General features: G+C 44.1%; 1 protein-coding gene across 3 annotated transcripts in view; it reads left to right on the top strand.

Annotated features, from left to right (window-relative positions):
• Positions 1-7,868, top strand: part of ANK3 (ankyrin 3) — a 209,755-nt gene extending 201,887 nt beyond the window's left edge. The window contains exons 45-48 of one of the 3 annotated variants that reach the window (XM_054174589.1): positions 867-950; positions 1,074-1,133; positions 2,948-3,037; positions 6,087-7,868. In XM_054174589.1, the coding sequence (XP_054030564.1) occupies positions 867-950; positions 1,074-1,133; positions 2,948-3,013 (210 nt within the window). In that variant the 3' untranslated portion in view covers positions 3,014-3,037; positions 6,087-7,868. The remainder of the gene's footprint in view (positions 1-866; positions 951-1,073; positions 1,134-2,947; positions 3,038-6,086) is intronic. The other 2 variants (XM_054174590.1, XM_054174591.1) reach the window with 2 other exon arrangements.
• Positions 7,869-15,124: the final 7,256 nt, after the last annotated feature.

Raw genomic sequence — 15,124 nt, 5'->3', positions numbered from 1 at the left:
ATAGGTGAAATTGTCAGAGCTCTTCTGGAACAGAAGTTCATGACTGCCAGCTAGCCTTAGACCCTGAAGTAACGTCATTTCTCTACAATTTGAGCAATAATTCTTGCAGTGGTATGAAATCATTAGCACAGCAGTTAGGAAACTGCTTTTACATTTATTTACACTGGTCCTATAAATTGCTGGTACTCAAAAGGTGATGGCTGGAGTGCTGCTGACCTCAGTAAGTTGTGCACCAGGCTGCCAAGACTCCTGGTCAAGTTGAGAGGCGTTAACATGCCAGGAGAAGTGCCGCCCAAGATACCTTTCTTTACTTTATAAATGCTGATAAGCCTCTGGTTTCACATGCTTCTTTAATATCTTGTGTTTAGCAAGCTATCAGCAGAGCTGTCTTTTTAGATCATGTATTTCCCCCACCTTATTTTGGTGCTACACTCTGTGTGTGTGTGCAGGGTACTGAGAAGCTGTGAAACGCTAATGGAGGTCTGGTTCGAGATTATATCATCGTGAATTTGTGCCCACATTTCATAGAATTCTGACTGACTGTGAGGTGATTTGTTGCCTAGAGAGCTTCATATCATAAATTAGTTTATAGGAGCTTACTATGGACTTTAAGGACACATTCTGGGGGTGGACTCAATGATCTCTGGAGGCCCCTTCCAACCCCTAACATTCTGTGATTCTGTAGAATAAATGCACAGGTATTGGCATGCAAAATGAGCAAGGCCTTCATACTATTTGTGTGACATAAAGCAAACTGTTACGTAAAGTTGAAGCTAGCACGTGCTTGTTGCTTGGACTGGTGTGGCAATATGTGTGGGTTTGGCAGAATATAGGCTATATTGCTAATCTTATAACACATTCTTTAGGGTGAGGAAGCAAAAAACATTCCTGGTGAATCTGTAACAGAGGAACAGTTTACCGATGAAGAAGGCAACGTCATCACAAGAAAAGTAATCATGAGTTACATCACTGCTCTGAGTCTTTGCATTCAAGTAACTCCTTTTAACATACTTTCCCCCTTTAGAATCTAGGATAAAAAAAAATTGTTCCTTTCCTTGTATTGCCTCCCACAGATCACCCGGAAGGTAGTAAGACGCGTTGTTATCCCCCATGAGAGGAAAGTTGGTGAAATGGTAATGGACTGGGGCCTACCAGGAATTAACAGTAGACAGAGGGTTGTGTTGACTGCTAGAAAGGGCTGCTGAAGGGCTGGAGGTTTGCATTTAACAAGAAGCCTTGGCAAAGTGCAGTGCTTTTGGTTATTGACAAGTCGTACGTTTGGGCGATGGGCAGGGGTCTCTCCATGTGCTGTGTGGGGGCAGGGGCTATGCCTGGCTGAATTCTGTTGGCAGAGAAGCATTAAGCTCTGCTTCCATGTAACAAGTAGCAGGCTTGAACCATAAGCCTGAGGCCTGTTTTGTGCCATCAGTATGAGCTGTGTCTGTGGCTTTGGTTAAGCCCTTGCAGAATTCGTGCCTTACACACAGTGTGTTGCTTTTTCACCAGCCCAAAGGAGTAAGCTGCAGCCTGGTCCCCACTGGCCTCTCACTCACCTGCAGAATACCCTGTGCTAGCGACTGAGGGTCTGTAGGATTCAGAAGAAAATGAAAATACCCAATTAATAGCATCTTTTACAAGCAAGCACCAAGACAGGGGTTTTTCCTTGGTGATTAAAATTGAAAGCCCTCTTGCAGAGCCAGACTGTGCCCAGCTTCAGCACTCCTAAAAGGAAAGGGGGGCAGAGGGAAGGGCAGGCCTATTGTGCCCCAGCATGCCCCAGCCCCTCTTGCAATAGGTGCTGAAGACATGGGCAGGTGTGGGCAGGCTGTGCCTTAAGCTGTCCTCTGTCCCAGGGAGGCCTCAGGGAAACTGGCAACACCTCTGGAGATAAATGGTTTCATGCCTTGTTCCCCAGCACATGGCTCTAGGAAATCTTTGCCCCAGTAAAGTTGTCACTGGGGTTAATGGAATTTTTGTCTGAATGCAAACAGGGTCAGAAACAAAGACAACAAACACTTTTTATCTGCTGGTAATTATATTGTTTATAAAAAAGGTGGAAGGTGGTGAGGGAATGTAACACAAAGAGGAGAGCTGAAACAAATATTTTCATCCCCTCTTTCCTGGTCCCTTATGAGGGAAAAAATGAAGCCTGCCCAGCAAAGGGAAAACCTTTCAAATTTGCTGCACCAGATTAGATTAGTCAGAAACTACAAATAGTCACAAATACATCAATGCAGATCACCCAAGGGGTAAATTCTGCCCATAGCCACACATAAACAGATGTCTTTCTCTGATGTTGATGGCTTGTAATTACAGGAGTATTTATTTTTAGATTATTACTGAGCTGCTTTTAATGAGCAAAGACAAGCTTTATTTGTGGGGTTTGTTGTTCTAAGGACGCTGAATCCTGTGCTGTGTGTCGCTGCTCTTGGTTTCACTTCTGTGCTGCTTCAGTGGTGCTTTTTGCCGGCGTTCTTTCTCCTCCCTTAATGCCATTACTAACCTGCACACTTAAAGCACAGACACTCTGAAACGTCACAACAGCAGCCATGGCTTATGCTGTTGTGGAAATGTCCACTAATCCCAGCTGACCTGAGAGGCCAGTTGGGAAAGGTGATTCTCTTTGACAGTGGTGCTGGATCCCACTGCAATTGGCAGCAGAGTCCCTTCTGAGGGCTGTCAATTGGGAACTTCCAGCCCAGGGGTTGTGCTGAAATTGTAGAACCATGTTTTCCATTTGAAGATGATATTTCAGGCCTGTGCTTTCGCTGCTCAGCAGAGTGGATAAATAGATTGTGTGTATCTTTGAAATGAAGTGTTAATGTGGTTTAACTGCTTTTTACTTATCCTGTTACAGCAAAATGTGGAGCCTGTTTTGGAATCAGGTTTAGAATTACGAACACTTTCTGCAGCCTCTGCTGATATTTGTACTTTTCCTTTAAAACAGGGAGAAGCTTATAAGGTTAAGACAAAGAAAGAAGTCAGACACGTGGAGAAGAAAAGTTACTCATGAAAGCTGAAAACCAACCACTGAACGGTCAGTGTGATCAATTTTACTCCATTCCTGAAGCCTTTTGCCAGCACAGTGCTGCGCTGCACAAAGGCTAGCACCTGGGCTGCACAATAGCTTGTCCCTGCTGCTTTGACATTGCTTTTGAGCTGCAAAGCTGAATAGATGGCCTTTATCTTGTAAGCAATCAAAGACCTTGAGCTCTTGTACAGAAACTGAATTTCTTGGAACATAAAGTAAAACAATGCTGAGGCATGTGTAAGATTTTTAGGAGTTATAGAAACTCTGGTGTTTGTAATCCACAGTACTTTCTACTCAAAAAGTCAACTCAAATACAAATAGGGAAGGGGCTGCACATAAGTAAACCTGCTGGGAGTGAAAGGCTTCTTGTTGGGCATGTGATCCAAGGACAGTTATGCAAGTCAAAGTCCTTGTAAGAGCCAGTGAAGTGTCTCAATATTTGCCAACAAAAAGCTTTACCCACAGTTTCTTATGCATTTATTGATCCAGCCTAATGATTATAGCAGCACAGAAGCTGACAGTGTAAGGGCTTCTCAAACTAAAACAAAGCACAGATTAAGACACCCTTGTAGGGGCTCTGAAGCAGCATTCTGGAGCACTGTCAAGCCGAAGGCTGCTTTGTCTCAATCACATAACCACAGTCACACAGCAAACGTGCCTAGAAACATGGGAGGAGCCATTCTGTGTCTATCAGTGCTGGTCAGTCATGGCTTCAAGCGTGTGTGCATACCACAGTTGTGTATTTTTTCTGCTCAGAATTTCCCTTTGCTTTGGTGAGTTTTAGGAATTGAGCAAAGGAAGAGTTTATGATTTGGAAGTCTATATGTTATCTTTTTCCTGTACATCTGGAATAGGATTCACTGTAAAACTTCAGAACAGGATAAATATACCCTGGAAAGCACACTGTATAGAGATATGGAAGTAAAGAACAGAAGCAGAGTCTCTCCTGAGTCAGTAGTCCCTTCTGACTGAGGCAATGTAAGGCAGCCCCTTAAGACACCTGGCCCCATGGGCTTTCTCTGCCTCTTGAGTAGTGCCATAGGAGTGTGAGATTTAGCTGAGGGCTTTATGGGATCAAGCCCCAAGGAGTGAGCTCTGCAAGGTGACTGGTGTGCTTTTGGTGTCTGGTTAGCACCTACTGCGTCCAGTAGCAGTGCTGAATTCCTAGGATAATACCTCTTCACGTGGCTTGCTGCACAACATACAGATGAAATATGTAATGTTTTGAAAAGGGAGGTGATGCTTTTGACACATCTTTCTCCTGCATGGAGTGCAAGGATATGCAAGCAAGTATTTGTATGAAATGGTGTCCCAAGTTAGCTCCCATTCTTTTCCACTATCAGTCTACAGGGTGAAAATAGTGAAAACTTGTGAATTCAAAGCCACTGAAGGCAAGATAGGGCATTGAAGTCCATAAGCAGCGCAGATAAAGAGCCTGCCAGCATACAAGTGTGATGCAACACACACTGGGGATAAGGAAGAAGCATTTAATTTTAAAATAAAATAGCATTGATAAGGCAGTCCTTGCCTAATGTATGAAAGATACTCTGACCTTCAGAGAGCCAAAGGCTGAGTTCCTTAGAACCAGATTTGGTCCCATGACAGGTGATGTATTTCTCTTCTGATTTCCAGTAAGCAGCTCTTCCATGGTAGAGCCCCTGAGGAGCTCAAGTCCTTCTTAGATAATAAACATTTGCTCAGGCAGAAACTTTGCCCTGTAAGATGAATCTCTGTGGTCCAAACTTTGCTATGATAAGCATGACCACATGTGCATTAAGTAATTGTGAGCTGAGTCAAGAATCTGTTGAAAACATTTTGTATGAATGTGGAATTGGATGTACATGCACAGGCAGGGGATTCTGATTAAAAAAAAAAGGTTTGTTTCTTGAGCACAAAAACCTAAACCAATTCCTGCTTGGGAGGCAGAAGTGCTGCTTTTTCTTTGAAGGCTTGAAAAAAATCACAATGCTAGCTATAAATCACAGTATTGCTGTAAAAGTGTATTTGTCACCATTGCAAATAAACCTGTTATGAAATGTATGCTGAAAGGAAAAGCCAAGAACTTTTGCCTGCAGGTCTGTGGGACAGGACTGTGTGAGCTGGTGTGGCTGCTGCAATGTGAATCGGTGCAGGACAGATTTATGACAGCCTTAGCTATGGACAAGGACAGATGGCTTTAGCATAGGAGGAGAGCACAAGCATTCCTGGGGAATGCATGTGGACCTGTGACCTGATTAGTAAACAGGCATGTCCATGCCAGCCTCAATCCCTTGGGCACTGGCTGTGCAAGCCACACTGCCAAACAAGCTCCCCTGTGCCCAGGTGCTGGGGAGCCTGCTTGTGTTCTAGCTCCTGTTCACTGGTGTGTTTGTGTTTCTGCCTCCTGCCTGCAAGACATTGCTGTAGTACAGTAGCTGTAACAGACTTACTGTCCTTATGTGCATGGCTGCATGACTGGTTTTGGATGGGTGAGAGAGCAGGAGCTGGAGCCCCTGTCTCCTCAGCACCACTCACAAGAGCCAGGCAGGAGATAGATGGGGGTGCTCCACTTCTTCACTTTGTCCTTCACCAAGCCTCCTAAAAGCTACACTCTGCAATCCTGGCTCTTCCAGTCACATTCCCCAAGTGACTGGCAAAGGTGGATGCACTAGGAGTGCAGGTTTTCCAGCACTTTGGGGGATGCTAGCACATACTAAACAGAGCTGTACTGTGAAAGCAGCAGAGCTCTCGCTCTGGAGATGACGCGGTTTTTTGCACTGTGGGCAGCACCTAGCCCTTGTCATTATCGGCTCCGACGAGCTGGTGCTTTACTTTGTCTGCGGTGATGAAATGCAGATGTTGCAAATGTATTTGCAAATCAGTTCATGAGCAGCTGCATTTTCCCTTCATGCTGGGAGCTCAGCTAACGTCATTAGCTACCTAGAAAGGGTGTGATTTATCCTGTTGCAGAATCCCGTACTGCCAGCTAGAACTCTGCTTTTTCGTCAGGGTAAGGCAGGAGACTGTCTCTAACAAGATACCCTGAAATGATTTGTGCTGTCTTTTCTTTCCATAGGACTGTGTGCTTTTACTGCCAGTATTCTAGAGGGGCACTCACGGAAGAGAAATCAACAGGAATTAAATATTCACCTATAAAAGTGTGCGTGTGTTTGCTGCTTCCACACATTAACCGCATGGTTTTTATGCAAAAAAAAAAAAACAAAACCAAAACAAACAAACAAAAAAATTAATTTAGCATGAGCCAATTTACAGAGCATGGAAATTCACGTTCATTCACAGGATTGGAGGGTGCTCAGTTACCAGTGTAGTGTATATAGAAGATGCCATGCTGTTAACAGCTTCTTTCAAGCAGTTTGATGTCATCTCAAAAGAAATCAATTCCTGTGGCCAGAGGGAATGTACGAAGACAAAATGGTTAAACCTTGGAAAGACACTAAAAATTACTAAAATCCACAACAGCTCGCCTTATTTTTCTTGGACCCAAACTGTCAGGGTATAAAACACTATTTGTTTCTTTTTTAAACATCAATAGTTTTGCTGTAAATAAATAACACTGTGTAAATTCTAACAAAATAGAATAAATGTTGATAAGGCACTGCCTTTTCGATCACGGAATACTGCAGATGCGTTGAGCAGGCTAAGGTGTCTCAAATGGCTGCACCTACAGGGATATTCTGGGTGTATCTTCACAGATTTCTTGTATATTAGCAATTATAATGTTTGTATATGCAAAAAACGCTAGCTTGATTTTAAAAAAATCTTTAAAATCTGCTGCAAAATTAAATGATTCCCAAAATGAGGAATTCTGTAGTTCTGTGAAAATTTTTCTTCAGAGTACTAATATTTTGATGCATGTGTTTCACCTTATTTTGACTAAATCTTTTCCAGTTTTGCAAACACTCTACTGCAACATGACAAATAAGATTTTATCTGTAAACACAAAGCCCTTCATCTAATATTTGTTGCTGTCGCCAATTTTTCAATGAAATTACCTAAAACCCATAACATATACAGTAGTTGCATTATGGGGAGGGGGGTGCTATCTGTCCTTGCTTTATAACGGGGGTAATGCTTGCAGCTTTAGAAGTGGGTTGGTGCTCTAAGGAGCACAAGTTTGGGATATTTTTAAATGAACTGAAGAGAAATTATTAGCTGATAGACTGGCAGCACGCTGTAAAATTATTACTGTATTGTGTACTGGCTATAAGATGTAGAATCTTTCAGTAAGCCAATCATCTGTAATCATCCTAGCAGTGTAATATTAGGTTGTTAAGGCTGCTGTGTTTTAAAGGGCATTTTTATTTGGGTTTTGGTGAAATACTTTAATTTGTCGGTTATATTCATATGAAAACAGCATTCATTGATAATAGCTCTAATTACATATGTATGAAAACAACAAACACTGGATGATCTAGTTGATTATTTAAGCATAAAATAAATTGTGTTAAAACTCTTGGATAACGTGTATTTGGCAGTGTTCTTGTATCCTATAAATGAGTGGCTTCGCAAGGCCCAGCTGTTCACCACTCCTGGCTTTTGGCTGCTGTTCCTCTGTTTCCTTTGTCTGATCCACTTCCTCATATTCCCAGCGTGACAGGCCATCACTTGGCAGGCTGTCCTCAGGTTGGGGAGAATGAAAGGAAAGCACAGCAGCCACATATCCTCAGCAAAGCTAAGGAAACCCACCTCCCTGGAACGCAGGAAATTCCACAGGCATGGGGAAGGGACCTGTGCAACAGGTACGCAGCCTCTTCTCCAGCCCATGTTACCTCTGGACCTCCTTTAATCTCTTTCACCCAGATGAGGACCAGGAAAAGCACTACTCAAAGCAGGGCTTTTTTCCCTAGCATGTGTCAGTGATACCGATAACTGGTTAGCTCACTACAGACGGTGCAGTCAAAGGGTACACCTCCTGCGTAGTGCATGCATTTCCTGGATATTAAAGGCAATGGAGCACTATAGATACCTGAAGTGTTTCCAAAATGAAGTTTTGTGGGCAGCATCAGTACACACTCACTGCTTGGGTGCAATAATAAATAGTTTTACCTGGCTTTCAAGGCAACATGAAGATGATGTGTTTTACCTCAGCTTGGCATCTGATGAAGTACCACTGCTACAGATCCAGCTCAGCCTGCTGCTTGTCATCTGCTGACCCACAAAGGAAGTCATTCTCCCCTGGGGCAGTCCGCAGAGGTCTCCTGTCTCATGGTGAGAAGCACTTCGTTCCAGGAGAGTGTGACAGATCTGCCTGTCAGTGTTCCTGAGTTACAAGGGCTGCCAGTTTTTAAAGCAGTGATGGTAAAAGAAGCAGTTTTCATCATCTTAGCAGCCAGCCTGTGTTGCCATGCAACTTCTGCCTAGGTTATGATACTGCTGGTACAATGCTGATGGTCAAGCCCTTACATCAGTCTGGAGGGCAAATGCTACTTACACCACTGGAGAACAAACATGTCTTACTGCAGGTCACAGTCCAACAGCCGTGGTTATCCTCTTGGAGACCTCACTGTCCTGACGCCTCCTCTCCCACTCGTGAGTACCCAGATCAGGTGAATGAAAAAGACTGTGTTTAGTAAATGCAGTGTGAATGAATATGTTTACCATTATATGATACTTTTACAGTTGGAAACAAAAACTCTGGTGACCACCAGCAGGAAGGCAGGAGCAATGCTGTAGAAGAGCCTTAGTTCATCTCTCCAACAGCCTCCAAAAGGCAGTGTTTCATTTGATTCAACTCTTCTCTGCCTGGTCTGTGTTAGTGCCTGATGCCAGTGAGGAAAAAAGCTGTGATTGTATCTGGAATAGTAGTTCTGACAGGCAGGAGATCTCCTTATGTATATGGAAAGGTTTAGTTGGTGCAGGCAGCAGGAGCATATAGGGGAATACTGACAGATCTCCTGATGCTGGTAGTGGTTTATGTGGCACCTTCAAGCTCAGATTGTTGGTCTTGACTGTGACAGCAGCTGTGAGTAGCCGTTGGCTCACCTTGGTCTCCCAAGGATGTTTGTTGCAGCAAGGCTTAGCCATGGACTGTGCTCAGCACCTGAGCAGGCTGAGACCACGGGAGGCACACTCCTGCGGATGACCAGACCAGCACCATATGTGCCCAAGCAGAGTGGTCACCAACTGCTGGCAGGTCCCAATCCTCAAGCTCCTGCCTCCTTCAAAGCTTTGATATGATGAAAGTGATGAAGGTTGGAACAGGAGCTCTTTAGCTAAATCTCCTGTGTTCAAAATTTCCCATTAAATGTTGCACCATTAACAGGCTGTTCTGGGTCTTGGGCTGTTTTGCACAGTGTATTGATTCCAGCAGTAGCTGAGGATATTTGGGCAAAACAAGGTTGAAGCACAAACGGTCATTTGAGAAGGAAAACAGAAATCTTGCCAGCACAGGCAGCCCTGGAGTGAGTGAGGGCTTCACCTCTAATGCATGCCTGTCTTTTTCATATGTTCTCAATGAGAACATTCCCCTTAGAGGCAAAATTTAAGTCATGGGACTTTTATTGCATCTGTTAAAATAAACTCGATTGCTAAACACAGTGTTCTTTTCATCCTTTAATATTAGATTTAGCACTACCTAATAATACTGCTGCAGAGAACCCTACCATACTTTTCCCATTTCTGAAAGAATATCAATTACATTTTATTTGTGGCCAGTAATAGTTTTAATGTCAGAAATTCTAAGAGCTCCTGTAGCGCAGACCTGACATTAGTGGGATAAATGGCAGTCGCTTGCAAGATTGCAGCACCCTGCTAATTAATGCTAATTTCCTGGGGGGCTGTTTAACAGGAGCATTGTCTGTAGTGTTCACTGTGCAGGAAATTGAGACATGCTCTACCAGTAGCTACTGCAGGCTGGTGTGCAGGGCATGTGCCCCCAAAATCCTCTCCTTGCCCCCTTGGGAAGGAGTTTATATATGGGGATTCTTTGAGCCAAATCAAGAGTCTCATAGTAGTCCATTGGCTGCAATTTTTAATCACATAACATACACAATGACAGCAAACTCAGCTTGTCCTGGAGGAAAGCAGGTGTAGCTGCCCCAGTGTGAGCTGCACCCAGTCCCACATGATTGAGGGCTCTGCAGGACAGCAAAAATGGGCTGGGGCAGCTCTCTCCACAGGAAGGGGCTGCAATTTTTCTGACTGGGATGGTGCTGTGATGCTGGCCATGTTATCAGCAAGGGCCTTGTCTGTCCTGGCTGTGTGCAAGATGTATGAAAAGTTTAAAATACCACCATAAGCCTCTGCTGCAATTTTGCCACCTTGCCTAAAAAAAGTTTTAAACATATTGTTGCTAAAACTTCACATTGTGAATGGCAAGATAAGAGACTGCACAAACCCAAACAAAAGATCACCAAAAGGACATTGACTTATTTTATAATGGAAAAGGCTACCACTGACCCACCACATCCTTGGCCCTGGGCTTGTGCACGGGCATTTCCAAGGGAAGGCAGGAGGGGCTGGGTACAAATAAGATCTCTGTTTTCAGGGCAGAGCCCACCAAACCAAAGCTAGAGGAGGAAGAGATCCTGGCTTAGCTCCCTTCTTAACCCTACAGTGAGCAAGGGAGTGAAAACATGATGATAGTGAGAAGGAAAATATTCCTGCACAGCATAGAATCAGAATCATTCAGGTTGGAAAAGACCCTTGAGATCATCAGGTCCAACCATAACCCTGCTCTACCAAATTCACCACTAAACCATATTGCTAAGTGCCACATCTAAATGACCTTTAAACACATCCAGGGGTGGTGATTCCACCACCTTCTTGGGCAGCCTGTTCCAATCCCTGACTACTCTTTTGGTAAGTTTCCTAACGTCTAGCCTAAACCTACCCTGGTGCAGCTTGAGGCCTTTTGCTTGTGTTCTATCACTAAATACCTGTGAGAAGAGACCAGCACCTGCCACTCTATATTGTCCTTTCAGATATCCCCTCAGCCTCCTCTTCCTCAAACTAAACAGCCCCAGTTCCCTCAGCTGCTTTTCATCAGTCATTCTCTAGGCCCTTCACCAGCTCAGTTGCTCTTCTTTATACCCACCCCTGTGTCTCAATGTCTTTCTTGTACTTGAGGTGTGGTGGAGATGCAGACTCTACAATAGGGAGAAGGAAGAAGGGAAAGTCAGATATGGCCTGCTACAGAGTGCTTGATGTAAAAACTGGTCCATTACTGGGGGAGAAGAGGGTTAGTGAAGGACAGAAAAATGAACTTCTTAAGAAAAAATTATGTACATGATGTTTTTCATAACTGCTGATGCTAAAAACAGTATCCAAATTGTGCATGGCTTTATTCATTTGATCCTAAGTCTTGGAGGAAGGCAAAGGTTTATAATAAAAGTTTTATTGGTACTTTTGCCATCACATTATGTTCAATTATTGAGAGCCATTTGGGCTATAAAACAGCAGTGCACAGTGATCCCTTGTTCACCAATTTCCTTGTAAGCCTTCCACAGGCTGGATGTCATATGGCATGGCCAGATAGAACCAACTGAGTATGAGCTCTCTTTGGGAGAACGAAGATACAAAAGCAAAGCCCCAGAGCTGAAGGTGTGTTAGCTGCTGGGTGGCTACTGTGTGGCACAGTTTCATCGTCAGATACTCAATCCCACACAATTCTTTTCTGGTACAGGTTTCTGAGTAAATAATTGTTGGCCAGAAAAGCAAAGCAGCATGGCTTTATTTCCATCTGAATTGCTTGTTAGAAAAACACAGAACAGTTTGGCTTGGAAGGGACCTTCACAGGTCATCTAGTCCAATCTTCCTGCATGTTATATCCTGCATCATTAGACACCTCAATCCATAATATTAGCAAATTGGTTCTTTTCCTGCTCAGACAAATATCTTTCAAGTTGAGATTTCTTACCTTCCACAACAGTAGAATCTCCACATCTGCAATCTGCACTCCATTTCCCCCTTTGAACATTCTCTTGTATACAGGTAGCTTTTTTTTCCTTAACCTTTTAAAAAAATACTTCTTCAGTCTCTTTTCCTAGCAGTATTTTCCATTAATTGCATTTTAATATGCAACTTTGTCTTTATGTCCCTGCTGTATTTCAGCTGGCACTCCATACACTGCTGAATTTTTCGGGGGGGGTTAATTAACATCAGTTGGTCTTTTTTCCTCTTCAATCTATAACCACTGAATGTTTTAATAAAATTGTATTGTTATAGAAGGTCTTCCAGTTGATTAATGACCCTCTAGAATTACATTAAGGATTACATTAGGTCTCTTCCCATCCTTCCTGCCTAGCAATACATTTTACACAAATATTTCTGCTGCTGGTGTGAGTTTATGAAACACTGTTTCTAACTGCCCATTGCCTCCTGGAATGACAGATTCAGTGAGCAAGTCCCTGCCTTTTTATTGCTTCTTCTCTATGTAATTATCTGCTCTGACATTATTGCAGTGCTGATGACACGTGCAGGTTCTTTATTGGGACCAACACTTTCCTTTGCTTCCTTATAGCTTTGCACTCATTTTTTTTTTGCATGATAAAAAAATACCAGGACAAGGATGGGGGGTGGGGGGGTGGGGGTCTCATCCTGCAGGTGTTGCAGTGGTGACAGACTGGTCACAGTGGCTTTGCTGCTGCCTCAGACACCTAGCTGCCTATGGAGAGGGACTGGGCTTCAGCAATTGCCCCCTGAGAAACCCTGCAGCCAGGCAAGGCCACAAAGCAGGGCAGTCTCTGCCATGTGCCCTAAGCCTCTAAAAGGGGGTTTTGCTAATTGTGCTTATACCACAGTTATACTTTTTAATTGGTTTGGTTAACATCTTACAGATGTGCAAATGTACAGATGTGGGGTGCTAATTAGGATAAAATTTTCTCTCCCTGTTTAATCTATTAATTTGGAGTAGTTGTCTGCAATTGTAATTAAATATACAGGCTCTACTGTTTAAATGACTGAAACGCTGTTATGACATGAAGGATGCTGCCTCGGATTTTAACATCAAGGGCCCTTGAGTTTTCCTCCCACTCCCCCACTGACTCAGTGTTTGTCATTGGGCAAGTAGCTCAGCTCACTACCTCCCTTTCTTGCCTTCCAGGGCTATTGTGCGAATTAATTAGATAATGTTTCAGCATGGCTTTGAACTGGTGAGTGCTACAAAAGTGCCAAGTTATAATTTATTGTTATGAAAGCTGGTGTGCTGGCTGGGAGCAAGGTCTCTGATGCAACTCCAGCAGAGATGGATAGCAAGGCAGCCAGGGGAAAGCTCCCCTCCAGCTTCAAGATCACTCTTCTCCATGCCTGCTGGCTGCAGCACCTTCAACCTGCTGAAGGCAGCTCCAGCAGCTGAACAGTGTGATCCCGGAGATGCAGCCCCTCATTCAGCCAGTCCAGCAGACAAACACATCCTCTGAAAAACTGTAGTGCTTCAAATCTGCAATGCAGTTAAGAACAACGTTGATAGGTCTGAAGAGTGGCTCTCAGTGAGGCATGCCATGGGGCTTGCTGGGTAAGATGAGCCTGGCGCAGATGCAGGTTTTGCTGATGCAGATTTTCAAACTATTTAGGCCTTGATTCAACGAGACACTCAAATGTGAGCAGTCCCTCTGAAGGCAATGGAAAGAATTGGCTGATCAAAGCCAGGCAGCCAAGTGAAGAAAGAACATGAAGTTACAAACCTGTTTGTTTAGAAATGACTTTGCTTTGAGGCGCACATGTGCGTGAGGACAGAGGCAGCAGAGCAAACCGGCTTGCCTGCCGCTGCCAGCGCTGCGCGCAAACCCCAGCGTTTCCTCACAGCCCGCCTGCGTTCAGCCAGCTACCCAAACACCACCACACTGGTTTAAAAGCAATTCTATTCAACTCTGATGACCTGTTTGAAACAGTGCTCATTATGCATTGAACCCCACTTTAATCCCTTGGGCTTTTTTATCCAACAGCCCACACTGATGGGGTGTCTAAGCCCAGGCACTGCTATGGGGCAGAGGAGCCAGTGGCTGCCCTGGGCAGCAGGGCTTGTCAGCCCTGCAGACCCAAGGATCCCCAGGGCTTGCCATGGGGACATTTTAAGACAGCACTGAAAAGCTCTCATGAGATCTCATGGACATCATCTAGCTGGTCTGTGGAGATCTGTGCATCTGTAACAGTACCTCTTGATCTCGATGCTTCTATCTTTTGGGAGAAACCCTGCCTGAAGGACGCCTGGGCATGGTAAATCCGGCTGGGAGGCTGCAGCTGTCTGGGGTGGTGCCAAGCATCGCTGGTGCTGATGGCCTTATTACATCTTAAGTACAGAGGTAATGGGATGCTGGGATGCTCAGTTTCCGCAGGGCTGGGCAGGTGGTGCAGGACTTTTCTAGTCCCCAAAGCCCTGAGCCAATGCACCCTGACAGGGATGGGGCAAGGTTTGTGGGGCCTTGCCAGCACTGGATAGGGCACCCTACTTCAGCCCCTGCCTTCATTGCATGGCAGCATAATGTGCTGGGGCCAGACACAGACAACCATCCCATAAAAGAGTACCTGTGGCTGAAAACAAGGAATAGCCCTTTTACTGCTTTTCTTATGATTAAGAGACCAAAAATAAAATGACCAGCACTTACATTCCCAAGCAGGCAAAAAGAATAATTACTTTACAGAGATGGAATTCCTTCATATATTATAACCATTAAAAAGGTAGTGCACTTACAGAGATAATGAAATCCTTACTTGCTATTATCAGGAAAATTACTGTAACGACCCCCTTCATAAATAATTGAGAAAGCAATTATACAGTCTTGGTGCCTAATTTATCCAGGAGCAACACGGACCACATGATGCTGTATAATGAATGGCAGGTATGCTCCGTATACCGCATGCCTTTACCCAGCCGTTCTACAAAGAAATAAAACCCAACCAAACAAACTAATGTACATTCTAATCAGAAAATGCATTATGTAGGAGAGATGGGCTTTAATATGTCTTATCTGAAGCAGTTTTACAGAGGCATGGAGGCCTGAATTAACATACCATGAAGGAGGCTTCTACCATCTCTCTGGACAACGTGCGCACTAGCATTCATTGAAAGAAACGTCTTCCTTCTGTCTAGTTCAAATCTCTTCTCTTTTAGTGATACCTCCCCCCCGCCTTCTGCTGTTGCAACAGGCCATGATG

Source organism: Dryobates pubescens, chromosome 30 (assembly GCF_014839835.1).
Source record: "Dryobates pubescens isolate bDryPub1 chromosome 30, bDryPub1.pri, whole genome shotgun sequence".
Classification (NCBI taxonomy): Eukaryota; Metazoa; Chordata; class Aves; order Piciformes; family Picidae; genus Dryobates; species Dryobates pubescens.
The sequence above is the reverse complement of the archived record's forward strand: the minus strand, read 5'-3'. Positions and strand labels throughout refer to the sequence as shown.